Consider the following 27,645-nt stretch of genomic DNA (forward strand, 5'->3'; position numbering starts at 1 on the left):
TTGCATCGATGACCTTTTGCCATCTTTCGAGCAGCTTGCGAATTCCCTGATGGTAGAAGCTCACCGGCTTCGAGGCGATAAAGTCATCAATGCATTTTCGTATCTCTTCAAGTGTCACAAAATGTGTATCAGCCAAGAAATGCTGCAGAGACCGGAATAAGTAGTAATCGGAAGGCGCCATGTCTGGGCTATACGCCGCATGCGGGAGAAGTTCCCAGCCTAACGCAAAGATATGGTCCTGAGTCACTTTCGCAACATGTGATCGGGCATTGTCATGAAGCAGTATCACTTTACGACGTCCTTTGCCAGTAAATGGCCTCTTTTCTTCAAACGCATCGCTCAAATTGCTCAATTGTTACTGATAGCGATCTGCCGTTACTGTTTCACCCGGCTGTAATAACTCGTAATACAATACACCTTCCCAATCCCACCATATGCAAAGCGAAACCTTCTTGGCGTGGATATTGGTCTTTGGCGTCGATGTCGAAGGTTGACCAGGGTCAACCCATGATTTTTTACGCTTCGGATTATCATAAAGTATCCACTTTTCATCACCTGTAATGATTTGGTGCAGAAAATCCTTTTTCCGGAACCTTGAAAGCAAAGTGAGTGCCGTGTCACGCTGTCGATTTTTGTTGTCTTCGGACAATGCATGCGGAACCCATCTGCCTTCCTTTTGAACTTTTCCCATTGCATGTAAACGTGTGGAAATGGCTTGTCGCGTAACGCCAAGTTGCTCTGCAAGCTCCTTTTCAGTTTGTGCAGAGTTTATATCCAACAATGCTTGCAGTTCGTCCGTTTCAATCTTTTGAGGGCGTCCAGCACGCGGTTCATCTTCAAGACTGAAATCTCCTTGGCGAAATTTTTGATACCACCTTTTACACGTAGCATAACTTACAGCGTTCTCCCCATATGCAACACAGATCATTTCAGTGGCTTCAGCAGCATTTTTCTTCAGATGAAACGCGAAGTGGATGGAAAATCGAATATGCTCTTTTGTTATTGCCATCGTGAACACTGCTGATTTTAAGGTTATGTGCATCAAACGCCAAATCGCACGATGTTTCGAAAGACCAAATGTCACTGCTTTAAAACCGCAAGAGGACGGGAAAATTAATGCAATTTAAATTGTGGTTTCAGTAGTATGAAATCTAGGGCTCAGAACTTTTTTGCGCTCTTAATATTTTTACATAAATTACAAAATTTTTTTTACCACATATAGCTTTTTTTGATAATAACAAAGAAGTATCTTCCAATGATGTTTCTTACGTTGCATAAACTCTGAGTGGTTTTAACGAAAATGGTTTAAAAGAAGAGTGGCATACATTGTATAATGATTTTACTGGTGAGGAAAAACAGAAACTATCGACATTAAATTTTGCTGGTATGTGGAAGGAAATTATAAAACGTCAGTGTGAAAGTATTACAAAGTATCCAAATCTAAAATTATTCGGGCAACACTTGCCCGTGTTGATGCTCACGGGAAAACAAATGCGGGAATAATAAGTGCGCCTAATGTCATAATATCACTGTCACAACCAATTTATTATATTTAATAAATTCAAAATTAATTATACCTTACATCATTCATAATATCCTTTTCTTTATATCGTTTCTATAACGAACAAATTGCATGTACTTCAACGTTTGATTTATGTAGTAAGAGACAATATGAAAAACAGGATATAGAAGTATGGAGATATAATCAAGTAATATAATCACTAGACTATGCTAGGAAGCACTACCGCTCTTGTATCGTGATTGTTAAATAAATTAATATTCTCGAGCACTGTGTTTTTCAATAGAAAAGTAACAGATGCTGGCCGAAATCTGAAAGTATTCGTTATTCCAAAACGTTTTTGGTGTATTTCCGAGTATGTTTACGGATATTCTGCAGTGTGCCGGGCATTATTATTATTGTGTAACGGATTGCATAATTATATTATATTAATAATACCGGCATTTTTTACAATATCTTTGAATATAGTACTCAGAAATATAGCAAACTTATTTCAAATACACGAAAACTCGCCGATTTCAGGCAAAACTCATTTATTTACTACCCATACAATATTTCTATATCTACAACTTTAACAATGCATACTCTGAACAACATAAGAATTATTTTATAATGTTTCTAAATACGCGAGACAGGTCTACGAGCAGCAAAATATAAAGAGAAGTCTATAGCGCGAGATTCCCGCGACCGGCGGAGTTAGCTATATGTATCGCTCGGCGAAGACAGAGACAACAGACATCGTCTGCTCTTTTCTAAAGCCCGACGCCGGCCGAAGCACCGAACGCTTACGGATACGGAATCACTCGTTGTGTGCGCTACCCCTCACGCTCTGTGCTGTGCTACCAGAGTGCTTTTCTGGCATCATTGGTGCCACCTCGGGCCCGCTCTCCAAGGAGAACAAAAAGTCACGATAACATCAAAAAGATGTCATTTTGACTTTAAATAGTCAATTATTCATCAAGACTCTATGTAGTAATGTCAAGATGATGTCATTGTGACGTCATCGATATATTGAATATCGATACATTGAAGGCATCGAGATCGATACTTTGGTGTTAATTGGTTATTGCAAAACAGCACATTGTTTTGCTACCGTGTGAACCTCTGCCGTGCGGAAAGTCTTTTATTCGCCTCCGCAGCGGTTGGATGTGGTTCCCGTAACTACGCATATTTTTGATCTTGGGGACTATAATATAATAACTCTGCTCAGTGTCATACTCAGTGAAAACAAACTAGTCAAAATGATGTCAAATTGCCATCAAATTGATGAGGGATATGATGTCAAAAAGAGTGATCAAAATGACGGTAGAAATGACTGCAAAACGTCCCATAGGTTGATGGTCATTTTTATTATCATTTTGATCTCATTTTGATGATTATTTGATGTCAAAGTAAAATTGAATACTAATGAACACCTAGTAACATTAACATATCAATGCTATAATTTCCCATTCAACATTACAAATATAATATGTGTCACGTAACAATTATATAATTAAATGGGAAATTAAAACATTAGTTTTAAGTTACCATTATTCGTGTTCACTGAGTATTTCTTGTAAGAATAAATGCAAGATTAAATTATATGGAATAAAAATATAGATAAATTGAATGGATGCCAATTGACCACAGTTTTGATTGGACACAGCCAATAATATTACTCAAATTTAAACTTAACTTTATTCCATTAGGTAATTTGATTGGCTAAGACCAATTGCAACGTGAGCAAATGAGACGTTTCCGACAATTTAAATACAAAAATATATTACATATGATTTTTTATTTTGGTATATTTTAGATTTGATACAATCCGTGAGAGCGTTAAGCGGAAAGTACACAAAATAATATATAAGCTATGTTATCATATAAAGACTTTAAATCAAAATAAACAATTATTACAAATAATATCAAATCATTATAAATCTTGTCATAAATGCGATCACAAATCTTGTCATAAATGTAATGCGACATCTAAAATTTTGGAAAACGTTTTATATATCCTTGCTAAATTTAAAAGAAAAAAAGTCTGAAAACTTGACTTTATAACGAAGCTATTAGGGTAAATATAAATTTAGTTAATAACTAAATTTAGTACATGTTCGGAGTCATGGCGTGCACAACGGTTTTCTGGAAGAATCTAAATATTCTTCTAGCTTCGACCTCACGAAGCTTGCGCGTGATCCATGCGTGCTCGGCTAGCGGAGATCTCGTCGCCGAACGTTGGGCCACGGGATCCCCGGTTAGAAACGCTCGAAACAATGTTTATTACCGCGTATTTGCCGTGTATGTCGGGCAGACCCCGAGCATGCGATCACGGCGTGTTACGGCCAACGGATTGCAGCCAATCCTTATCTGCCAGCTCGAGCTGAAAAAGGATATAATTGAGACTGCAATTTCATCTCTCTCTCTGCGCTTTTGGGCTTTCTACCGAGCGGTCTTTTACTTCCGATTGCAACAGGTGAGCGCGATCTTCACTGAATTTTCGGTTAACACTATCGGTGTTATTACTTCATCGTGGCTGCATTCGTTGCACTCGGTTACGATTTCGTGAAGTGACTCTCTGGTCTTCGCGCCTGAGCCGCACGTCACTCTCCGACGCTCGATTGTACCTACCGATACATCGAGCACTCAACGCATTTAACATGCATTACTTTTTGAGTCTTGTATTGTACGATTTATAATCATATCCATTTTACGTGCGCCGTCGGCGAACATCGCGTCCGCGAGCGCCGTTTGTTGCGAGACACCTTACGTCCGCCGGTCTAGAGCGATTTCCGTCGATCGGACGTTAAGTCAGACGCTTTCCAAGCTTTGCGTCCGCGTCTTACAAACAGGACAAGGCGCCTCAAGATTTTCGTTCGATCGCTTGATTGTTCGCCGCCGTGTACAGTTGTTTCGGTATATATAAGAATAAACTTATTTTGTGTGTCGTCATACTCGCTCGGCACTCGCTATTTCTATAGCGATTCAGATCGCGTACTGGCGCCCTTCGTGCACAGCGCTGTGTGATACCGCGCGATCGTCGTCGGCTGAACCCGACAGGAACAGTACATAGCAAGTAAATTAAAAACTTTAATAAAATATATATCTGTGTAATACGAGATACGATTTCCACATTAGGAAAAAATCAGTCTTCGTATACAAATTTATGTGTTCCATTATAAAAATAACGTATTGCACATGAAATAAATCAAGATTCTCACTAAGCCATTTAAATTTGTCAGAGATTGGATGCGTTTCGTTTCTTGCATTAAACGCATGATGCGTATATTTTCTATAATATACGTAATATGAACTATAGATAAATGTATGTATCATGCGTTTCATGCGAGCAACGGAACGCATCCTAAAAAAATACAAACAAAAAATTAACATCAATAATAATTCTGTAATCATAATATCAGTAACGAAAAACTATAATATATGTGAGTGGATTGTGTTAAGCATCAGAGTCATGAGACTCATTAACTCTTCTACCATTCGCAGTTTGGAACCAACGCTTGATTTTGGCTTTAGCGTCAGTAAGAAAGCTATGAGGAAATCGTAATTTAACTGCACCTGCAAAATAATTATACAAAAATAATTATAATATAATAATATTATTAATAAAACAAACGCAATAATATGTATATTTCAATAATATGTATATTTCATGTATCATATGGGTACTAATAAAAAAATTAACTTCGTGCCAATAATATAAGAATAACGAGATTTATGTGATAAATAAAAAATTGACAACTTACTAAATACAATTTCACATTATTTTGTCTCTGAGAACTTTATCTTATTGTCTTCTGACCCACTCCAACTTATCAGTTTGGCAAGACTATTTGAGATCAACTTCGACAAAACGTTTCCTATGATACTGCGCTCTGAAGGAACAGATAATGTATGTATAAATGTGCTTAAAGCACTGGCACATTTAGAATGAACTATATCTCGCTATTAGAGCACAAAAAATGATATAGAATGATCATCATAACTATTGGGTATGGGAATAAGTTTTAATCGTTTCCCCATAGGTAGCATTAATAGTATCGCTTGCATCTTTTCTAACCTTTCGATACATGGATTTAAAAGGTGTATATGTAAGCTGTTAAACGCAATATAAGACTTTTGTTTGGAGTGCAAACAGCAAGTATTCATATCGCATCGAAAATGTCGAAATTTGTTCCAAAAAAGCAGCATTTGTGGGAAGTTCTTCTCCACTACTATCTTTTGAAGAAAAGTGCTGCGGAAACGTGCCGTTTGCTTGTGGATGTTTACGGCGACCATGCTCCATCGGAGCCAACTTGCAGATATTGGTTCCAACGCTTCAAAAGTGGTGATTTCGATGTCAACGACAAAGAACGCGATGGTGCCCCAAAAAGTTCAAAAATGAGGAACTTGAGAAGTTGCTTGATATTGATCCATGTCAGACACTTGAAGAATGTCTGCAGCATTGGGTGTTGATCGATCCATCGTTGGAAAACGCCTACATGCGCTGGGAATGGTTCAGAAGGCAAAAAATTGGGTACACAAGTTGAAGGAAAGGGACATTGAAAGGCGCTTGGTCACGTGCGAAATGTTGCTTCAACGACAAGAAAGAAAGAGTTTTTTGCATCGGATCATCACTGGTGATGAGAAATGGATTCACTACGACATTCCTAAACGTAAACTAGCATGGGTGAAGCCAAGTGAACCAGGTCCATCAACGCCAAAGCGCAATATTCACGGGTCAAAGGTCATGCTCTGTATCTGGTGGGATATGCGGGGTGTAGTCTACTATGAGCTGCTGAAACCGTCCGAAACTATCAATTCCCAACGTTACTGACTTCAACTAATGCGTTTGAAAGCTATTCAAGAAAAACGGGCGGAATGGCGCGATAGATACGAGAAGCTGATTTTGCAGCACGACAACGCTAGGCCACATGTTGGTCAACCCGTTCGGACATACTTGGAAGGGGTGGGAGGTCCTACCCCACCCGCCGTATTCATCAGACATTGCCCCTTCAGACTATCATTTGTTCCGGTCGATGCAGTCGGCACTTACTGCAGAGCGCTTCACCTCATATGACAGCATACAAAAATGGGTCGATAACTGGATCGCCTCGAAAGAAATAGAATTCTTCACTCGAGGAATCCGTTTATTGTCCGGAAGATGGGCGAAGGTTGTCGCTTCAGATGGAAAATATTTTGAATAAAATCATTTAATATTTTCATATTCAAACTATGTTTTTTATCTATATAAAAAACGATTAAAACTTATTCCCATACCCAATATATATTCTTTAAACTTTTAATATACAGGGTGTCTCATAACTAACCTGGCAGAGCTCGTGGAGACATAGAGCGGGTTAAGACAAATATAAAAGTCCCATACCGTTTTGTGAGATTCGCAATAATTATCGAGTTATTAATGACAGAAATTAGAGGAATGAGCGCGCACCGAAACGTTATGGGAGGAGCATCTAGCCGCTCAGGCTAGAGAGCACTGCCCAGTCGACAAAGGAACTGTTGCCGGCGCGCGGCGAGGGGAAGGACAACGCGCCAATGTTTATGTCCTTACCTCGCCGCTCCTACATCCCGCCGCACCGCGTCTATGCTCGCGCCGAAATGGCCGCTGAATATTCGCGATTACAATTACGAGATTATTTTATGAGGTACCACAGACAGCTCATATTGAATTATAAAGTTCAAGGTTCAAAAGTTCTTTGATCAAGGAAAACATCGAAAAGGAGAAAGCGATAGAGAGCGATGAGATCTACAGAAATTCTCATTGTTTTCTATCGCAATCTATCGTTTTGCTGCATCGGATCCGAAAGAAATGATATCGCGTAAAGACAGAGTACGATGAACACTTTTCATCGTACTCTATTGTACTCTATCGTTAGGAGAATATTTAATTGATAGAGTATGATATCGTTAGATATTGTTAGAGTATGAATTCGCGTAGAGACTCATCGTGTCCTATCGTTTTATTCAAGTCTACACGGAAAATATGTTTGGTTGAATGAACCAATTTTCTGACGAAATGAGAGAGAGAGAGAGAGAGAGAGAGAGAACGATTAAGAAATTTCGATTGAAAATAGCACAATTTTGTTTAAGTTAACCATAAACCTTGATGAATTAGACTCAGTGTTAATATTTTCAGTTAATATTTCTCTGTATCGTTCATATTTCATTTGCAAGCTGTATCATGGACCAAACATTTTTATCATATATCGTGCATAAATTGTTGTCTTATATCGTAATTCTTGTCAGTGGTATATTAACGACAGAAGAAACTGGAAATTCTGTATCGTACAATTGCGAAAAGAGGACCATCGTTGTCAATGGTGCACCAACGATACTCGGCATAAAATTGATTCCTAGGTATAATCGCGATACAACGCAAATCCGAGTGTGTTATTTTGACACGCATAAATGTATGATTGATTGACGCTTTCTTTACACGTTTCTTGTCGTTGAATCGTGCAAAAAAAACATTTTATAGTTAAATATTTCATGCATCTCCCTAATTTTTTAATAAGATACCAAAGGAGAACATAAAGAATCAATCGTTAATTCACAATTCCTAAAGTAAGAAATGACACGAAACGACAAGAAAATCCGATGCGATAAATAATAAACTTCCGAAAGGGCAATTATTTTATTTATTTTATTAAAAAATTAGGGAGATGCGTGAAATATTTAACTATAAAATGTTTTTTTTGCACGATTCAACGACAAGAAACGTGTAAAGAAAGCGTCAATCAATCATACATTTATGCGTGTCAAAATAACACACTCGGATTTGCGTTGTATCGCGATTATACCTAGGAATCAATTTTATGCCGAGTATCGTTGGTGCACCATTGACAACGATGGTCCTCTTTTCGCAATTGTACGATACAGAATTTCCAGTTTCTTCTGTCGTTAATATACCACTGACAAGAATTACGATATAAGACAACAATTTATGCACGATATATAATAAAAATGTTTGGTCCATGATACAGCTTGCAAATGAAATATGAACGATACAGAGAAATATTAACTGAAAATATTAACACTGAGTCTAATTCATCAAGGTTTATGGTTAACTTAAACAAAATTGTGCTATTTTCAATCGAAATTTCTTAATCGTTCTCTCTCTCTCTCTCTCTCTCTCTCTCATTTCGTCAGAAAATTGGTTCATTCAACCAAACATATTTTCCGTGTAGACTTGAATAAAACGATAGGACACGATGAGTCTCTACGCGAATTCATACTCTAACAATATCTAACGATATCATACTCTAACAATTAAATATTCTCCTAACGATAGAGTACAATAGAGTACGATGAAAAGTGTTCATCGTACTCTGTCTTTACGCGATATCATTTCTTTCGGATCCGATGCAGCAAAACGATAGATTGCGATAGAAAACAATGAGAATTTCTGTAGATCTCATCGCTCTCTATCGCTTTCTCCTTTTCGATGTTTTCCTTGATCAAAGAACTTTTGAACCTTGAACTTTATAATTCAATATGAGCTGTCTGTGGTACCTCATAAAATAATCTCGTAATTGTAATCGCGAATATTCAGCGGCCATTTCGGCGCGAGCATAGACGCGGTGCGGCGGGATGTAGGAGCGGCGAGGTAAGGACATAAACATCGGCGCGTTGTCCTTCCCCTCGCCGCGCGCCGGCAACAGTTCCTTTGTCGACTGGGCAGTGCTCTCTAGCCTGAGCGGCTAGATGCTCCTCCCATAACGTTTCGGTGCGCGCTCATTCCTCTAATTTCTGTCATTAATAACTCGATAATTATTGCGAATCTCACAAAACGGTATGGGACTTTTATATTTGTCTTAACCCGCTCTATGTCTCCACGAGCTCTGCCAGGTTAGTTATGAGACACTCTGTATATTATACATCTTAAAATTAATATTACATGGGACTTATCACAGCTTCAAAATTAATACGATTAGCTGTCAAAAATATTTCCATCTTTTGAAAGTTTTCTTTTGTCTTTAGAGGAATATTTGGAATATTAGAAGATATAGACATAGACATAGACTTGGCACGATCTGGGTTGACAGACCGCATAATGATTGTCTGATTAATCAACACTGAATCCAACTTTTTGCTTAGCTCCAGAAGTACTGTGCTATTCAGCATAATTTCATTATGACATTGTTTGCATCTAAAATTACCTGACCTGACATAAAACAAAACATATTCATTGAAAACGTGAAAAGAACATCAAAACCATAACTACCTAAAATGTAAAATATCTTTGATTGTTGAAATTGAAATACCTTTGAACTTGAAAGAGTAAGGCTCTAGTTGCGTTTTTGTCTGTTCCTCACTTTATTTGTTAAGTGAAATTTCATTATGATTAGTCTCTGAATCCGGCGATGAATAAAAACATGCTTCAAATCTTGTGCCACTGTCGCCTTCGTGACAGACTTCCTAACCTAAATTGTCATCAACTTTAACAATTTATATCTCGCTCCACAAAGTAGAGCGATGATTTTTTCAAATAGGAAAGTTGTTTTTCTTGCAAAAACGCGTCGATTAAATATTTTTTCGTCGATATCGGAGGTGAGGAGGGTATTCTGTATAATTACCTATTTCATAATAAATTAAATAGTAACAATGTCACTATTCACTTACCATGTGGAGAATATCAATTAACGTAATTTAACCTCAATAACTTACAATAGACTATCAAATAAAAATATGTTGTATGGAAAATAAATAATATATATATTCATATATACTTACTAAAGACAAGTCATACCCAGCAAACAATTTGGTAGCAAATTGTCGCCAAATTGGCACCAAAATTGTACAAAGTTTGCTGTTAAATCCGGTGCCATCTGTGTCCTCAATAGCATCAGAATTTGTTAGCAAAGCTTGTATACATATTCTGATGCCAAATTGAGGCCAAATAATGAGCAAGGCTTACTGACAAAACTATATAGAAAACTGGCGCCAAATAATGAGCAAGACTGGCTGACAAAACTCCACAGCAAATTGGCGCCAAGACCCCAGCAAGGCTTACGAACAAAACATCACACCAAATTGTCACCAAATACCGAGGAAACTTCGGCGATAATACTCCACAGCAAATTGACGCCAAATACAGAGCAAAGCTTGGCGATAAAACCCTACAGCAAATTGATGCCAAATACCGAGCAAAGCTTGGCGACAAAACCTTGCAGCAAGTTGACGTCAAATACCGAGCAAAGCTTAGTGACAAAATTCCACAGCAAATTGGCGCCAAATATCGAGCAGATTCTGCCATATTCATTTATTACACCCCTCCCACTTCAACCAGGTAGGTTAGGTTTAAGTAAAGCAAGGAGTACAGATTTTGGCCAAGTGTATAATGTACAATGCAAAAGCAAATGAATTTATTAGAATCATTCATTGTTTACGTACAGCTGGAAATGACTTCTGATAATGCATTTGCTTGTCAATTATATATTATGCACGAATCTGTATTCCCCGCTTAATTATTAAGTAAAATCAAATATGTTAATAAATTTTTATTAATATTTTACAAATTTATTATACTTAATGATTTATTATTATTGTAACAATTTTTTTTAATTTGTTTCAATGTCGAAAATACACTAAAATATAAGGCTAATATTACATCTGTCGCACGATCACGATTGTCGTACAATCTTTTCGAATACGTTGATTAGTTAACAAACAATATTTCTAGGATTGCTCCGCGCACGCCAATCAATGTATCCGAAAAGCTTGTCGTACGATACATGTAATATTAGCCTAAGTTGGCACTAAAAAGTACCGATCCAGATATTGGCATTCAAAAATGTCTTTTATTGCACTGAGGTGTTCCCGTTATGTTTTAAAAATAGGCGCTGACAAGTACCGATTTACTTCTCTCTCTTGGAGAAGAGAACGTGTGGTATGTGCTTGCGTGTGTGTGTGTGTGTACGCGTGTGTGTGCGTGCATGTTGCACCCTCCTCTCTCTCTCTCTCTCTCTCCCTCTCCCCCTCTCTCTCTCGCTCTCCCTCTCCCTCTCCCTCTCTCTCTCTCTCGATCTCCTGCGACCGTGAGTGTTGTCTTCGACCTCATCCTCGTCCCATGCATCTGTAAATTTAGAAATTTTTTATATTTTTTAATATATATGACGGACGCGATTAATAGATGAGGTCAAATAACATACAGGGAACGAAAATGAAAAATTGAAGAACATATAACTTTACTACCAGTAATCAGTGAGGAATGATCCCTGCTGTAAATGCTTTGCTACATTTCTCTCTTACATGACCCTATTTCTGTATTATTTCATGAATGTAGGCATTTTTCAGTGATATTCAATATATACATATTAAACAACATACCGTGAAATGTATTGAATATTACAGGAAACTGTATACATTGGCTGCGTTCAGAAGAATAAAATGATCAGTGAACGGTTTAGTGATTCTCGCTCCTGATTGGCAAATACTTCTGGGCCTATGAAAAATATAAAAGAATGCTCCAGTCACAGACAAAATAATCACTAAGCGCTCACTGATCACTTTGTTCTGCTGAACGCAGCCATTAACGAAATAATATTGAAATTGCGTCATATGTGAGGGAGAAATTCAGCTAAATATTTCCAGCAGATGTATCACTCCTCACTGTTCAGATACCACACAATATTTACAAGATATTTTAAAAACATAAATGTTGGATATATTATAAATATTCCAATGTTTGAGATTTTCAACTATGGAAAAAATATGATAAATATCTAAAAATATTTATGATATTGTTCATACATCTTTTATAAATCGGAATTCTTTTTATAAACATACGTATGACAAACATGTTTAGATATTTACCATACCCTTTTCATGCCTGAAAATGTCGGACATTAGAATATTTACGAAATATTCAACATCTATATTTTCACAATATCTTGTAAATATTGCGTGTTTATTCAACAGTGCTATATACCTTATGTCGGGTCTTGCTGGTCCTGCTCCTCTTCCTCGTCTGCACGCTCGTCGCTCCATAAGTCGCGCTGTATCCTTGGGCCGGCTGCCGTTCTACGTTGATTATGTCCTCTGTGGCGGTGTCGTTCCTTCGCTGTCCGAAGAGCGTCTTGCATCTGTATTTGGAACTCTGAACGTTGAGGCCACTGAGGCCATCTTCCTGTGAAGAAAGGGTAAAAAGATAATTTTATAAATCATTTTGTCAGTATATAGTACATACTCACGTAAGTCTCTTTTCCATGCGCTCCCAACGATCGTTGTTTTCCCTGTGCACAAAAATAACGTTTTTATAAATGTTCTTTTACAATTTTCGTTACTGTTATATTTTTAAATACGCACAAAGACATACTGATTGTCCGCCTTCTGTGTTATTCGTGCATGTTGGCCATAAGATAGCCGCTCTTCATATTGCTCGTAAGATAGACGCTCCTGATGGAACCTGATGCTGCGTGTGCCCCTGCGTTGTCCATGGGCGCGAAGTACCCTGCAACTCAGTATATATATCATTAGTGTAGTACAAGTGTTCATTTTCGTGAGGTGTACATGTAGTGTGAGAAGTATGAATCGGTGTGTCTTGTGCTGGGTGGACAGATGCTGTGGGAGTAATGTGTGTGAAATTATATGCGTGTGTGCGCGATGATATGTTTTGTGTAGTATTAGTAAATAAATATATATCGTTGTTTGCATTCTTGTCCAGGGTGGCCCGTATATCTCTGATGTCCTCTTCGATGCTTCCTGCCGTGGTGTTTGGCACAGATGCAGCCCGTTTGCATACTGGAGGAGCCTCGTCTGATGATGTCTGGTAGCTTGTTGGCTTTGTAATTATACGCTTTGGTCGTTCTTCCATCTGTAAGTAAAACTATGTGCCTGTATCAAATGATAACGACATAATCTTATGTAATTGTCTTACCATTGCCCTTTTATTTAGAAAGTGGTGATTATATATGTCCTTCTCAAAGGACTTTTTTATATTTGCTGTTAACACTTGTCGCGAAAAAGAGGTTAAGAATATGAATACTTGAATAGGTAAAACAGATATTATTCACATACACAATATTTGTACACGAGGATATAAAATTACTTTTCACAAGATACCGAAAAGCAAAACATAAGTGTATGAATTATGCGAAAAAGGAATTCCAGCCGCAAAACGACGTTGCTTTCAAGAACATTTCAATGGCTTCAACGTTCCGAGTTCTAAATACAGATTAGAGATGTTTATCGATATTCGAAATTATCAAATAATCGATATACAAATATCGAATAGAAAATATATGAATAAAAATCGAATAAATATATTTTTCAGCGAATATTTATTGAATATTTTTTTAAAAGTGATTTTTTTAATGGGTGCTTTCCATTTAGTGACACAAGTCGACTTAAGTCGACTTATAGTGTCATTTCTGCTTTCCATTTAATTTGTGTCGCAATGTGTTGGTTACTTAAGTCGACTTGGAATAACTCTGCCTTTGCTGAGGGTTGAGCGAAGTTGCCAATATAGACGAAGAAAAAAGTCCTAGAGTACAATAAATATGTAAAATCACTATAGTCTTGATTATACCGACATTGTATATTAATCGTGTATCAACCGAAAAGAAAAATATATTCATATAATAATGGCAATAAAGGTATGTAAAACAAATATTTGTTTCATAATTATTTGTAATGCTTTTTTAATATTATATTTGTTTTGTATAAAATATATTATTTAGAATAGTGATAACAGCAAAATTGAATTATTGAAATACTCGGTAAAAGTATATCAATGTAAGTTATTTATTTCTAATTGAGTATTTTTTGGTTTTGTAATATTATAGATTATTTCAATGAAGGACTTGTAAGCATTGCAAACTGCAGGAAAAATTGTTTTCAAGAATATTGATAAAAATAGTACAAATTGTAATAATGTACAACAAAAAGCGGATTCTATCAATCTGTCCCAAGAAAATAGTTATATTAATGGACAGCAAATACAAAGAAGGCCGTATGCAACAATTTTACAGCAAGAATTGCAGGAGTGTAAATTTATATGGACTAAGCAAGCTACTTTTGCTCTTCTGTCTGCTTATGAAGCTCGAAATATTGAAGTGGATAATACAAAAAAAATAAAAGATTTTGGCAATCTATAGCTACTGACCTTAATGAATTCTCATTATCTAATGCACTAGTAAGTTTATAAAACATTATATTATATTATATTTATATTATATTTATTTATTACATTATATTATATTTATTACACATGTACTATATGTATTTTTTAACTCATCTCTGCAGTTAACAGGTGACCAAGTTAGATGGAAATTTAGTGCGTTAAAAAATCATATAATAAAAATAAAGATCACAATTGTAGAAGTGGAAATGCTCCAAAGATGTTTGATGAATTCGAAAAGCGATTAATGGATATTTTAGGTGATATACATGGTAATATCAATAAAGAAAATTGCTTTAACTCACCAATATTGGAGCATAGTGTATCCAATCAATCTGAAACGCAAAATATAAGTGAAGTAGTCAGTAATGAATTAGAAAATGTCAGCATGGAAGAAGAAAAGAGTAGTAACGAAAAATATACAGAAAGAAAAACAGTACGAAAGAAAAGACCACATGGAACAGGTTCACAAATAGCTCGTTCAAAAGTAGAATTAGAACACCAATGGCTACAACATCTTCAACTTATGCAACAAAAATATGAAGATAGGAAAAATTTTGATGAAATGGAATCTAAAAGAAAAACGGAAGAACTTGAATTAAAGAGAGAAAAGATACATTTGAAAAAGAAGATAATGTTATTCGAGAGCAAAGATTAAGGCAAAAGATAGAGCTACATCGAGAGAAAATGTCTATTGAAAAAGAAAAATGTGATATATTAAGAAATATTATTCAATCTCGAAGCAGTATTTTCTAAACCAAATATTCAAGAACAGTGATATTTTTTATTTACTTGTAATAATATTTAATTATACTTATAGAAGCAAGTAAAATGTTTTGAAAACATTCGAACAAAAAAAATTTTTTTAAGAATAGTACAGAAAGATAATTTAAAAGTTCCCAAACAGCACTAAATCTCAAGGAACGTCTTCAGGACGTCTTAAGAACGTTCTTAGAACGTAGAGACGTCTTCAGGATGTCTTTAGAATGTCCTTGGAGATCTATGCTGTATGGGTTATTAATAAAAACGTAACAGTTCTTATTTAGTTGAAAATGTTTGCTATTCAACACAGTGCAATAATTGCACGTATGTGTGCGAAAATAATTTTGATAAAGCTAAATGAATAGATAAAAAGTATTCTTTTATATTATTAAGATTTTGTTTAATGTGATTAAAGAATTTAAAATTAGTTTCGTTTAGAAAAATTTATGTATTTATATTAATTATAACTATTCCAACGTTGGAAATATTTATTAAAGAATTATAATAATTAAGTTTAAAATAATTTTAAGGTGCTGACAAGACTGAAATTTTGTGTTGATTATGTTCACTTTCGATAATTGCTTTAAAATATTATTTAGACATGTACAAAGTACAAAATATATATTATTATTTATAAGTTTACTGATTACAAAATAAATATTAAAATAAAATAAACTAATATAAACTTTAAGTTGTATGAAAGTCAAAAGAGTTGCTCATTCAATATGTTATATTTTATTACAAAATAATTTTAAGTTCTTATATAAAATAAAATATTATTAGATAAATATTTTTCCTTATTGTTTTTAAGTTACACACAATCTCCCTTTTTAACGTACATTTCCTCATTATTATGTCATGTGAATTTTACGGTCATTTATTGATTGTTAGAGCAAAAGGAAAATGTTCGGAATATTTTAGAGGTGTGCTTAATCGATTACAAGTGCCATTTTGTGAATATATCTTTTTATTTTTGTTATTGTACTCATTTACTTTTAAACAATCATATCATATAAATTAATCTAAGCAAATATTTCAAGGAAACATTTCTCTAAATAACAAAGTTCGACGATCCAAATTTTCTCCGTATAACATTTCCTCTCTTTCATCATAATTTTGTATCGGATTAAGTTCTGCAACGAGATCTTCATCATAAAAATCATCGCCATTATCTCCACTATCTAAATATATATTATGAAGTACACAACAGCTTACTATAATCTGAGTCATAAAAGGGATATCACGTAACGGTAATTTGTGTAATTGTCGAAATCGACCTTTTAAAATACCAAAAGCTTTTTCAACAACTACTCGAGTTACAGATATTTTCCTATTAAACGTTTCTTGCTCAATCGTAAGATTACCATTATCTCTGAAAGGACTGACAATCCATTTTTCTGCTACTCCGTTATAACCTTTATCTCCTAATAAAAACGTATTATTTGGAAAAATATTTTCTCTTTCTTGTTCAGCAAAATAAAAAAGTTCTGATCTTCTTAACATTCGAACATCATGATACGATCCCGGATCACCACAATATGCGCTAATAAATCTAGTGTTACAATCACTAACAGCCTGTAAAAGAATTGAATAATACTGTTTTCTGTTAAAATATATTCTACTATTTTCCTCGGGTTTATTTATAAATATGCGAGCCATCTATTGCTCCAACGCAGTTCCGAATTCCAGCTACTTCTTCAAATCCACGAGATATTCGTATTATATGATTTCCTTTAGGCCATGTAATGACATCAGGAACCAAAGTTATTAGCCAATTTATAACTCGACGTATGATGCGAAATACAGATGACAATGATATATCAAAGAGATTAGACAGGGTTCGATGTGGTTCTTTGTTACTTAAAAACCAGAGAGTCATCAGCAGACATAATTCCGCAGGTTTTTTTTCTTTCCCAAATTCATGTGTTGGTATAAATCCGCTAGTCTCTAAAGATTCTGAAAATATCAAATAATGAAAATTATTTTATATTACTTTATTATGAATACATTATAAAACCATTATAATATTATGAATAATAATTACCTAATAACATGTATACAGTTGGACGACTTAATCTGAAATCTTCTCTAAATTCAACATTATTTTTTGCATGCACTACGTTAAGAAAATTCTGCACATGCTCTCTTCTACGACCGTTTAATAATAACTGAAGAAGAGGAAACAGTAAATCTTCTTGAAACCAATCATTTTCTAAAAATTGATTTTGGTCTTCATCTGTAGAAACACTACTATTACTGATAGCATCATTATTATAATGACTGCTGCTGCTACTTTCATTGTTTTCCAACAAGAAATTAATTGCGTTAGGCAAATTATCTTCTTCCATCTATCACAGAAAATTCCATCTATTAGTTATATGCACACATAACCTCTTCAATCAACAGTAGTAAATCCCAGCAAACACAATATAACATACCTATTAGTTGTAATTTCTTATTCAATAATATAACCGTTTTATAATATATATGTTACATAAGTATTGTAGGAAATTATAACAAATAAATATGTTACATGTTTGGGTCGCCGGCTGTAGCGTGACCACCACACATGTTACATTTGTTTGTGTAATATGTATCATATATATATATATATATATATATATATGTGTGTATAGGTTTAATATTTTTACATGATATAATTAAAATTTGAATATACCTTTATATTTATGTCTTATAATAAATTTTATATTACTTATTATAATCTTCCCCAAAACAAATAATGAATGACTGTGTTTGTATTTCGCGCAACAACTTCTACGCATCGCAAATGCTTTCCATTTATCACATTGAAGTTACCGACTCCAACTAATTCAAGTCGACACAAGTTTCAACAGAAGTGATATAAATGGAAAGCACCCAATATAAAGCTAAAGTCAGTAGCACACGGTGCTTGTTTTCATGCTAGTTTTAGTGACATACTAGAAATGTTACATTCTGATTGGCTGCGTTCAGCAGAACAAAGTGATTAGTGAGCACTTAGTGATTCTCGCTCCTGATTGGTAAATACTCCTGGGTCTATGAAGGATCTAAAAGAATGCTTCAGTCACAGACAATCACTAAGCGCTCACTGATCATTTTGTTCTGCTGAACGCAGCCAATATTACATATAACATGTATGTTAGTAATAATTTCCTACTCAACAATAACAGTTATATTGTTGAGTAGAAAATTACAACTAACATGCACGTTACATGTAATATTAGGCCTGTTCGTTTTGTCTGCACTGTTGAACTGGTGCAACAAGTTGAAGTGAGAAAACCTATGTTTGTCTCACTTTAACTTAATGCATCAGTTCAGCAGTGCAGACAAAACGAACAGGCTTATTGTGTTTGCTGGGTTCTTATTGGCTACCGAATTATTCGACATTTATTCGATATTTTGACTACTTATTCGATATCGATATGAGTACTTTTAAATTTGGCGAATGTATTCAAATGCGATATTTTTTTCCGATATCGACATCTCTAATACAGATGCAAGACGCTCTTCGGACAGCGAAGGAACGACACCGCCACAGAGGACATAATCAACGTAGAACGGCAGCCGGCCCAAGGATACAGCGCGACTTATGGAGCGACGAGCGTGCAGACGAGGAAGAGGAGCAGGACCAGCAAGACCCGACATAAGGTATATAGCACTGTTGAATAAACACGCAATATTTACAAGATATTGTGAAAATATAGATGTTGAATATTTCGTAAATATTCTAATGTCCGACATTTTCAGGCATGAAAAGGGTATGGTAAATATCTAAACATGTTTGTCATACGTATGTTTATAAAAAGAATTCCGATTTATAAAAGATGTATGAACAATATCATAAATATTTTTAGATATTTATCATATTTTTTCCATAGTTGAAAATCTCAAACATTGGAATATTTATAATATATCCAACATTTATGTTTTTAAAATATCTTGTAAATATTGTGTGGTATCTGAACAGTGAGGAGTGATACATCTGCTGGAAATATTTAGCTGAATTTCTCCCTCACATATGACGCAATTTCAATATTATTTCGTTAATGGCTGCGTTCAGCAGAACAAAGTGATCAGTGAGCGCTTAGTGATTATTTTGTCTGTGACTGGAGCATTCTTTTATATTTTTCATAGGCCCAGAAGTATTTGCCAATCAGGAGCGAGAATCACTAAACCGTTCACTGATCATTTTATTCTTCTGAACGCAGCCAATGTATACAGTTTCCTGTAATATTCAATACATTTCACGGTATGTTGTTTAATATGTATATATTGAATATCACTGAAAAATGCCTACATTCATGAAATAATACAGAAATAGGGTCATGTAAGAGAGAAATGTAGCAAAGCATTTACAGCAGGGATCATTCCTCACTGATTACTGGTAGTAAAGTTATATGTTCTTCAATTTTTCATTTTCGTTCCCTGTATGTTATTTGACCTCATCTATTAATCGCGTCCGTCATATATATTAAAAAATATAAAAAATTTCTAAATTTACAGATGCATGGGACGAGGATGAGGTCGAAGACAACACTCACGGTCGCAGGAGATCGAGAGAGAGAGAGAGGGAGAGGGAGAGGGAGAGCGAGAGAGAGAGGGGGAGAGGGAGAGAGAGAGAAAGAGAGAGAGAGAGGAGGGTGCAACATGCACGCACACACACACGCGTACACACACACACACACGCAAGCACATACCACACGTTCTCTTCTCCAAGAGAGAGAAATAAATCGGTACTTGTCAGCGCCTATTTTTAAAACATAACGGGAACACCTCAGTGCAATAAAAGACATTTTTGAATGCCAATATCTGGATCGGTACTTTTTAGTGCCAACTTAGGCTAATATTACATGTATCGTACGACAAGCTTTTCGGATACATTGATTGGCGTGCGCGGAGCAATCCTAGAAATATTGTTTGTTAACTAATCAACGTATTCGAAAAGATTGTACGACAATCGTGATCGTGCGACAGATGTAATATTAGCCTTATATTTTAGTGTATTTTCGACATTGAAACAAATTAAAAAAAATTGTTACAATAATAATAAATCATTAAGTATAATAAATTTGTAAAATATTAATAAAAATTTATTAACATATTTGATTTTACTTAATAATTAAGCGGGGAATACAGATTCGTGCATAATATATAATTGACAAGCAAATGCATTATCAGAAGTCATTTCCAGCTGTACGTAAACAATGAATGATTCTAATAAATTCATTTGCTTTTGCATTGTACATTATACACTTGGCCAAAATCTGTACTCCTTGCTTTACTTGAACCTAACCTACTTGGTTGAAGTGGGAGGGGGGTAATAAATAAATATGGCAGAATCTGCTCGATATTTGGCGCCAATTTGCTGTGGAATTTTGTCACTAAGCTTTGCTCGGTATTTGACGTCAACTTGCTGCAAGGTTTTGTCGCCAAGCTTTGCTCGGTATTTGGCGTCAATTTGCTGTGGAGTATTGTCGCCGAAGTTTGCTCGGTATTTGGTGACAATTTGGTGTGATGTTTTGTCCGCAAGCCTTGCTGGGATCTTGGCGCTAAAGTTTGCTCGTTATTTGGCATTAATTTGGCATCAATGAGGCGTATCCAAGGTGTGCTCGATGTTTGACGCCAATTTGCTGTCAATTTTGGTAGCAAGCGTTGCGTGTTACTTGGCGTCAATTTGGTATCATGTTATGTGCGCAAACTTTGCTACATAAATGCTACCAATTTATGGACATTCTTTGATAAAACAAGGTTTATTCCAAATTTGTTCTAAATTTACCAACAAATCTTGTAAGCAAATCTTTGGCTTTATTTGGCAGAACAGATTTGGCTATCTGGGTGTATATAAAAGCGATATTGTATCAATAATATAATATAATTATATTATTATGAATAAAATTAATCAACAATAAAACTAATTATGTATTTATTTTAATTCCGTTCTTAAAAACATATGCACACGTATGCATAGCGCGCGTGCACACACACACACATTTATTAATTTTAGCTTATTTCTGGGGTTTTTTGGAGAAGCATTTGACGGATTTTAAAATTCAGAGTTGGCAACACTGATTGGCAGTGGATATCGTAACGTAGCCTAAAACCAAAGTTTCCGAACTGATTTTGGAATAAGTTTTATCTCATTCTTTAATCAAAGTTAATATAAAAGTTTTTATATTATATTTATTTTTTCTCCAGGTTTTGTTTCAATTTGGTTTAACTGAGTTGCTTGGTAAGTAAATTATTCCAAAGTAATCCAAATGTTTGACATACACTTTTATTAAAAGTATTTTGTAACCCATAATTTGTAAAAATTACGGATTAAATGATCCATTTGAGACGCTGAAGATAATATGTAGTTACGTCATTAATAACATTAGTAATAATCGTAGTTTATAGCAGATTTGTATTTATATATTAAGTTGGAAATGCATTAGGTTAATCTTTAAAACTAAATTACAGAAGATCGCATTTTTATGCAATATGTTGCAAAAATTGTGTATCACAGTTTTTCCTACTAAGTATATGAACATATCCAAGATTGAGAGCTGGTTGTTCCAACCTCTTGGTAAGTTAACTGATAGTTAAATCATATGTTTATCTTTGTTTTTCCTTCAATTTAAACGAAGACATGATTTAACTAACAGTTAACTTACCAAGGAGTTGGAACAACCTGTCCTTAGATATATTCAAATTAATTGTTACAATTATTACAAGAGTACTTTATATAATATGATGGAAAATATTTGCAAAGCAGTATATAAATATTTCATTGAAAAAAGAATGTTTATTTAAAGAAATATTCAACTTAACTATATGTGCAATTACAAGTTATCAAGCAAATATATATCAATTTACAGAAATGTCATTTAAATGGACTTAATAATTAATTTGAGTGAGAAGAAATATTTAGTTGCCTTAATGATGAGATATATTATATTTAAATATAAATATAGTACAGTATATATAAATCTATTTATTTTACTCAATATGAATATGTTTGAGTCAATGATACATACAATTGAACTCATGAGATAATGGATTCAAGGAAGAATATTTTCGTGAATTATATATAAGATTATATGAAGCATTTATCATTTATTGTAAAATATTTATGTTGATTATGTTGATTGTAAAAAATTTATATTATAAATATTCAGTTAAAGGAAAGAAATATTTGCTCTGTTAGCATATATAATGTTTAATTAAAATTATTTTTCAAAGGAAGAAGGTCAATAAGGTCTGTTTTCAGCCCTCTCCAAAATTAAACCAAAATGAGTGAAATCACTTCCTTAGACCTTTGGAAGTAATATTTAGTTGATTGCCTAAATGGAGGTATTTGGAGCTCTACCAGCATATATATGTATGTATATAGATATATAACCAAATATACTCAATATAAAGGATGAAAAGACTTCAGAATCTGATTTAAAGTACATAAATACATATATGGACACACTATAGTGTTACTCCCTCTCCTCTTCAACCCCTTGACATATATAAGCATGTAAGTATGTGTAGTAAAATCGACGAAATTAGTGAAAATGCATCATAGGAAGTCTTTAATATGAATGATGATTTTAGTATGAATGATGATTTGCTTAGGATTTTTGGGCAAGATACATGTACTTTCCATGACAAAACAGATATATTTGGAACCACAATGGCATACATATATAAAGATGATAGATTTTTAGAAATGTTTCTTAAGGTGGTCGATAATTGAAATCATATTATTTGTTCTTGTTGATTATATCATGAATGATATATATTACGGTATAGCGAAAAAAGTATTTTTTAAAAATAAAAAATGCTTGGGTGTGGAAAATGTACTCCTCGGTGATATTCTATTCTCACAGTTTCATCCTTCTGGCACAATATCTTGTGCTCTAATATTCGCCTCAAAGTTTTGAAATTTGAGCCAGGAAGATATTTCCATAATACACGCTGTGCATGTACACTGAGCCAATACTGCGGGTTCAAACTGTTTACCGCACTTGTATGAACATCTATACAAGTCATAAATGGCATCCAAGTTACATAGAAAACTCGAAAAAACGCTTCATTATACATGTAATTCATGAATTTTAGCTAATACTGATCTGCAGCTCTTAGTTCTTCTTCGAAGGTAAATATTCGAAAAATATCCAGGATCCATTGCAAGGAGATGGCTGTAGTTCAGATCCCACCCATGTCCTACCCAACCATAATGTATTGTACGTCCTGTTTTTGACACTAAGGGCACATCGATTTATGTCCTTGGCTGTTTGCCTTTGGGAAGGAACTCTGATTTGGTAATGAAACGTGGCATTTCATTTCTTGACTGTAATGTGTTCCTTATCATGCCATCTCTGTTAGTAAAGCCACAAACGGAAGAGGATGCTTCAGTAATAAGCTTTACAGTCCTTTCTACAGCTTGTGTATGACATGGGGACTGCCACAACTGTAAAGATTGAAATGCTGTTGGATCGACCACTGCCATCTGTAATTCATCATTCGAGAGATTCTTTAGAAGCGGGGAAAATGTAACTTTAACCTTGTCTCAGTCTATAACATCGACATAGTCTGTTGCTGTTGTGTTTAATTTTGGAATATGGAACTGTCGAAAATTACTGGCATCTTTATTAGCTCTAGCCTGAAGGATTCTTGTAACTGCAAGCTGCCTAATGTGTTGGCGTTCATCGAAGAGCATCGCTATAAGATTTTCTGGATGCAATGAAAATGCATTTTTTTGGATAGTTGTATCAATTTTTGCTCGCACACGAATAGGTAAGTATCGAGAATACTCAATGGCTTTCCAGGTATGTATGCTTGCATGTGCAATGCATATGCCATTGAATAGGAAGGCCATTGAATATTCTCGATACTTACCTATTCATGTGCGAGCAAAAATTGATACAATTATTAAAAAAAATGCATTTTCATTGCATCCAGAAAATCTTATAGCGATGATCTTCGATGAACGCCAAGACATTAGGCAGTTTGCAGTTACAAGAATCCTTCAGGCTAGAGCTAATAAAGATGCCAGTAATTTTCGACAGTTCCATATTCTAAAATTAAACACAACAGCAACAAACTATGTCGATGTTATAGACTGGGACACAGTTAAAGTTACACCTTCCCCACTTCTAAAGAATCTCTCGAATGATGAATTACAGATAGCAGTGGTCGATCCAACAGCATTCCAATCTTTACAGTTGAGGCAGTCCCCATGTCATACATAAGCTGTAAAAAGGACTATAAAACTTGTTACTGAAGCATCCTCTTCCGTTTGTGGCTTTACTAACAGAGATGGTATAATAGATAAGGAACACATTACAGTCAAGAAGTGAAATGCCACGTTTCATTATCAAATCAGAGTACCTTCCCAAAGACAAACAGCCAAGGACATAATAAATCGACGTGCCCTTAGTGTCAAAAACAGGACGTACAATACATTATGGTTGGGTGGTTAGGTGGGGTAGGCCACGGGTGGGATCCGAACTGCAGCCATCTCCTTGCGATGGATCCTGGATATTTTTCGAATATTTACCTTCGAAGAAAAATAAGAGCTGCAGATCAGTATTAGCCAAAATTCATGAATTACACATATAATGAAGCGTTTTTTCGAGTTTTCTATGTAACTTGGATGCCATTTATGACTTGTATAGATGTTCACACAAGTGCGGTAAACAGTTTGAATCCGCGATGTTGACTCAGTGTACACGCACAGCGTAAAATTGCGGAAATGTCTTCCTGACTCAAATTTTAAAACTTTGAGACGAATATTAGAGCATAAGATATTATGCCAGGCGACGAAACTATGAGAAAGGAATATCACTGAGGGTACAACATTTTCCATACCCAAGCATTTTCGATTTCTGGAAAGTACTTTTTTCGCTATACTCTAATATACACTGCTCCAAAGACTTATGGCATAGATAATTTATTGTCTAAAATTAGCCAACTTTGGCGATTATTTGGCGAAAAATTATTGTAGACTAATGATTTTTTTTCAAAATGAAACTTGAATTCTCTACTTTAAGAATGTATCTCCATTTTTTGCATGCGATGCACCCCTACTCCTGTAACCCCAAACATCTGAGGGCATGTTTGGTATATTGAAAATTGCAAAGTTTGGCGGAATGCGCGTACGTAGACAATTTTTTTTCGGGGACGTTGTTTGCATCGTCATAAAGTTCAAATCTTCCCCTTCAATTTGGAAAAAAATGGAGTCGCTACAATTTTTTTTCGCAAAGTTATAGCCCTTCGAAAATATCGTTATTTTTTACCTTTGGGCCAAGTGTGCACGCATATGTGTGTGTCCGTGACAGAAGAGATAAGGACCCCGTTGTTCATCACTTCCACAGTAATTATTGACTCCAAACTCTCTCTTCTGTGCACGTAGGTGCGTGCGCGCATGTGTGTGCGTGTAGGTACGTCTTCAATATTTGGTCTGAAGGTCAAAAACAATGATATTTTTGAATGGCTGTAACTTTGCGAAAAAACATTGTAGTGACTCCATTTTTTTTTTCAAATTAAAGGGCAAGATTTGAACTTTATGACGATGCCAACGGCGTCCCCGAAAAAAAATTGTCCATGTCCGTATATTCCGTCAAACTTTGCAATTTTCAGTATATCAATGCCCTCAGATGTCAGGGGTTACAGGGGTAGGGGTGCATCGCATACAAAAAATGGAGATACATCTTAAAGTAGAAACTTCAAGCTTCATTTTGAAAAACAAATCATTAGTCTACAATAATTTCTCGCTAAGTAATCGCCAATCAAAGTTGACCATAGTTCGGCAATAAATTATCTATGCCATAATTCTTTTGAGCAGTGTATATCCACTGTAAATCCACTGAACCATTGTAGTTCCATATATTCGTTTTGTTATGGAAAGTACATGTATCTTTTCTAAAAATCCTAAACAAATCATCATTTATACTAAAGGCTCTCTCTATGATGCATTTTCATTAGCTTTGTTGATTTTACTACACATACCTATGTGCTTATACATGTCAGGATGCGGAAAAGGAGGAGTAGCATCGTAGTGTGTCTATATATGTATTTATGTACTTTGAATCAGATTCTGAAGTCTTTTCATCCTTTATATAGAGTATATTGTTATATATATATATATATGTATATATATACTGGGTGTTTCAAACTACTCGGGTTACCCGATTTTTTCGTTAACGCGATATTTTAGAGGAAAATGTTTCAGACAGAAGTTGTAGGGCTTCAAAGGATCTATTTACTGATGCTATGAATTTGACCTCGGGATAACCTTGAAAAGTCCAGTCAAGATTAACATAAAAATCTTCTGACAAATAGTTAGCGAGATATCGTGATGTTAAATATTGATAAAGTTATTAAGTTTTCCTTAAATATTTAAAAAAATATTAGATAAATAAAAAAATGTTTCAGACAAAAGTTGTTCAAATTAATTGCTAGAAAAAGATGATGTAATAAAAAGTTTGGGTATCCATTTAAGATTTTTATGTTGATCTTGACTGGCCTTTACAAGGTTATTCCAAGGTCAAATTCATAGCGTCAGTAAATAGATCCTCTGAAGCTCTACAACTTTTATCTGAAATATTTTTCTCTAAACTGTCGCGTTAACGAACGTTAACGAAAAAATCGGGTGACCCGAGTGATCTGAAACACCCGGCAGGGTGCACGATTTATCTGAAGACATTGAAATATCTCGAGAACTATGCATTGGATAAAAGAAAGTGGTTAAGTGAAAGTTGTTAGTCTCGAAGGGGGACATCCAATGATATCAAACTCGACCTCCCACCCCACCCCCTGGGGGTGGGGGTTGGGGGTAACTTTGAAATCTTAAATGGAAATCCCCATTTTTTATTGCAGATACGGATTCTATGCCACAAAATACGTAAATTTTGTCCGAAACTTTTTTTTTTATTCGTGATAGATGGCGCTGTAATCGCAAAAATTATATTTTCCGCAATTCTCCAGAAATGATCATTGGATTGAGAAATAAAAAATACCTGTTCAATATTTTTAAAGAACATAATAAAAGTTATCCCCCCCCATCCTCTCGGGGTAGGGTGGGTGGTAACGTTCAAATCTGCATGACGGTTGCACAGCGCATAACTCAATAGCAGCACGGGAAGTATTAGACCGTGATTACAATGGTCGGTGGATTGGCAGAGGTGGCCCGATTAATTGGCCTGCTAGGTCGCCTGATTTGACATCGCCGGATTTCTTTCTGTGGGGTTACCTAAAAGATAAGGTTTATCAA

The 27,645-nt window shown here is 35.0% G+C and overlaps 3 protein-coding genes, 1 long non-coding RNA gene and 1 pseudogene across 8 annotated transcripts in view; 2 read left to right on the plus strand and 3 right to left on the minus strand.

Moving 5' to 3' along the window:
* Positions 1 to 4,885: 4,885 nt before the first annotated feature.
* Positions 4,886 to 9,496, minus strand: LOC112590739 (uncharacterized; annotated as a pseudogene).
* Positions 9,497 to 11,482: 1,986 nt separating this feature from the next.
* Positions 11,483 to 13,187, minus strand: LOC112590737 (uncharacterized). Of its 2 annotated transcripts, none has more exons than XM_025308155.1 (4): positions 12,837 to 13,187; positions 12,712 to 12,753; positions 12,450 to 12,647; positions 11,483 to 11,594 (listed from the first exon to the last, which is right to left on the minus strand). In XM_025308155.1, the coding sequence occupies exons 1-3, from the start codon at positions 13,172 to 13,174 to the stop codon at positions 12,551 to 12,553; spliced, it is 477 nt and encodes a 158-aa protein (XP_025163940.1). In that variant the 5' UTR covers positions 13,175 to 13,187; the 3' UTR covers positions 11,483 to 11,594; positions 12,450 to 12,550. The 2 variants fall into 2 exon arrangements, 1 of the variants encoding a protein (XP_025163940.1); XR_003114420.1 differs by having other exon boundaries at positions 11,487 to 11,594; positions 12,827 to 13,187.
* On the plus strand, positions 12,563 to 20,422 carry LOC112590738 (uncharacterized). The gene is made up of 4 exons (XR_003114421.1): positions 12,563 to 12,660; positions 13,185 to 13,336; positions 18,896 to 19,049; positions 19,905 to 20,422. It is a non-coding gene; the product is annotated as an uncharacterized LOC112590738 (long non-coding RNA).
* On the minus strand, positions 16,740 to 18,362 carry LOC112590736 (uncharacterized). 2 transcript variants are annotated; one of them, XM_025308153.1, is made up of 3 exons: positions 18,079 to 18,362; positions 17,446 to 17,749; positions 16,740 to 17,357 (listed from the first exon to the last, which is right to left on the minus strand). In XM_025308153.1, exons 2-3 carry the CDS (start codon positions 17,747 to 17,749, stop codon positions 17,038 to 17,040), a joined length of 624 nt encoding a protein of 207 aa, XP_025163938.1. In that variant the 5' UTR covers positions 18,079 to 18,362; the 3' UTR covers positions 16,740 to 17,037. The 2 variants fall into 2 exon arrangements, with proteins under 2 accessions (XP_025163938.1, XP_025163939.1); XM_025308154.1 differs by lacking the exon at positions 18,079 to 18,362 and adding an exon at positions 17,840 to 17,873.
* A 944-nt stretch (positions 20,423 to 21,366) lies between the features above and the next one.
* DppIII (dipeptidyl peptidase 3) overlaps positions 21,367 to 27,645 on the plus strand; it is a 171,283-nt gene continuing 165,004 nt past the window's right edge. For 2 of the 3 annotated variants that reach the window (XR_003114417.1, XM_025308152.1), the window contains exon 1: positions 21,367 to 21,630. The gene's annotated coding sequence lies outside the window, so the exon portion shown is untranslated. The remainder of the gene's footprint in view (positions 21,631 to 27,645) is intronic. The other variant, XR_003114416.1, reaches the window with a different exon arrangement.

The sequence above is a fragment of the Harpegnathos saltator genome, unplaced genomic scaffold, assembly GCF_003227715.2.
Source record: "Harpegnathos saltator strain DR-91 unplaced genomic scaffold, Hsal_v8.6 scaffold14, whole genome shotgun sequence".
NCBI lineage: Eukaryota > Metazoa > Arthropoda > Insecta > Hymenoptera > Formicidae > Harpegnathos > Harpegnathos saltator.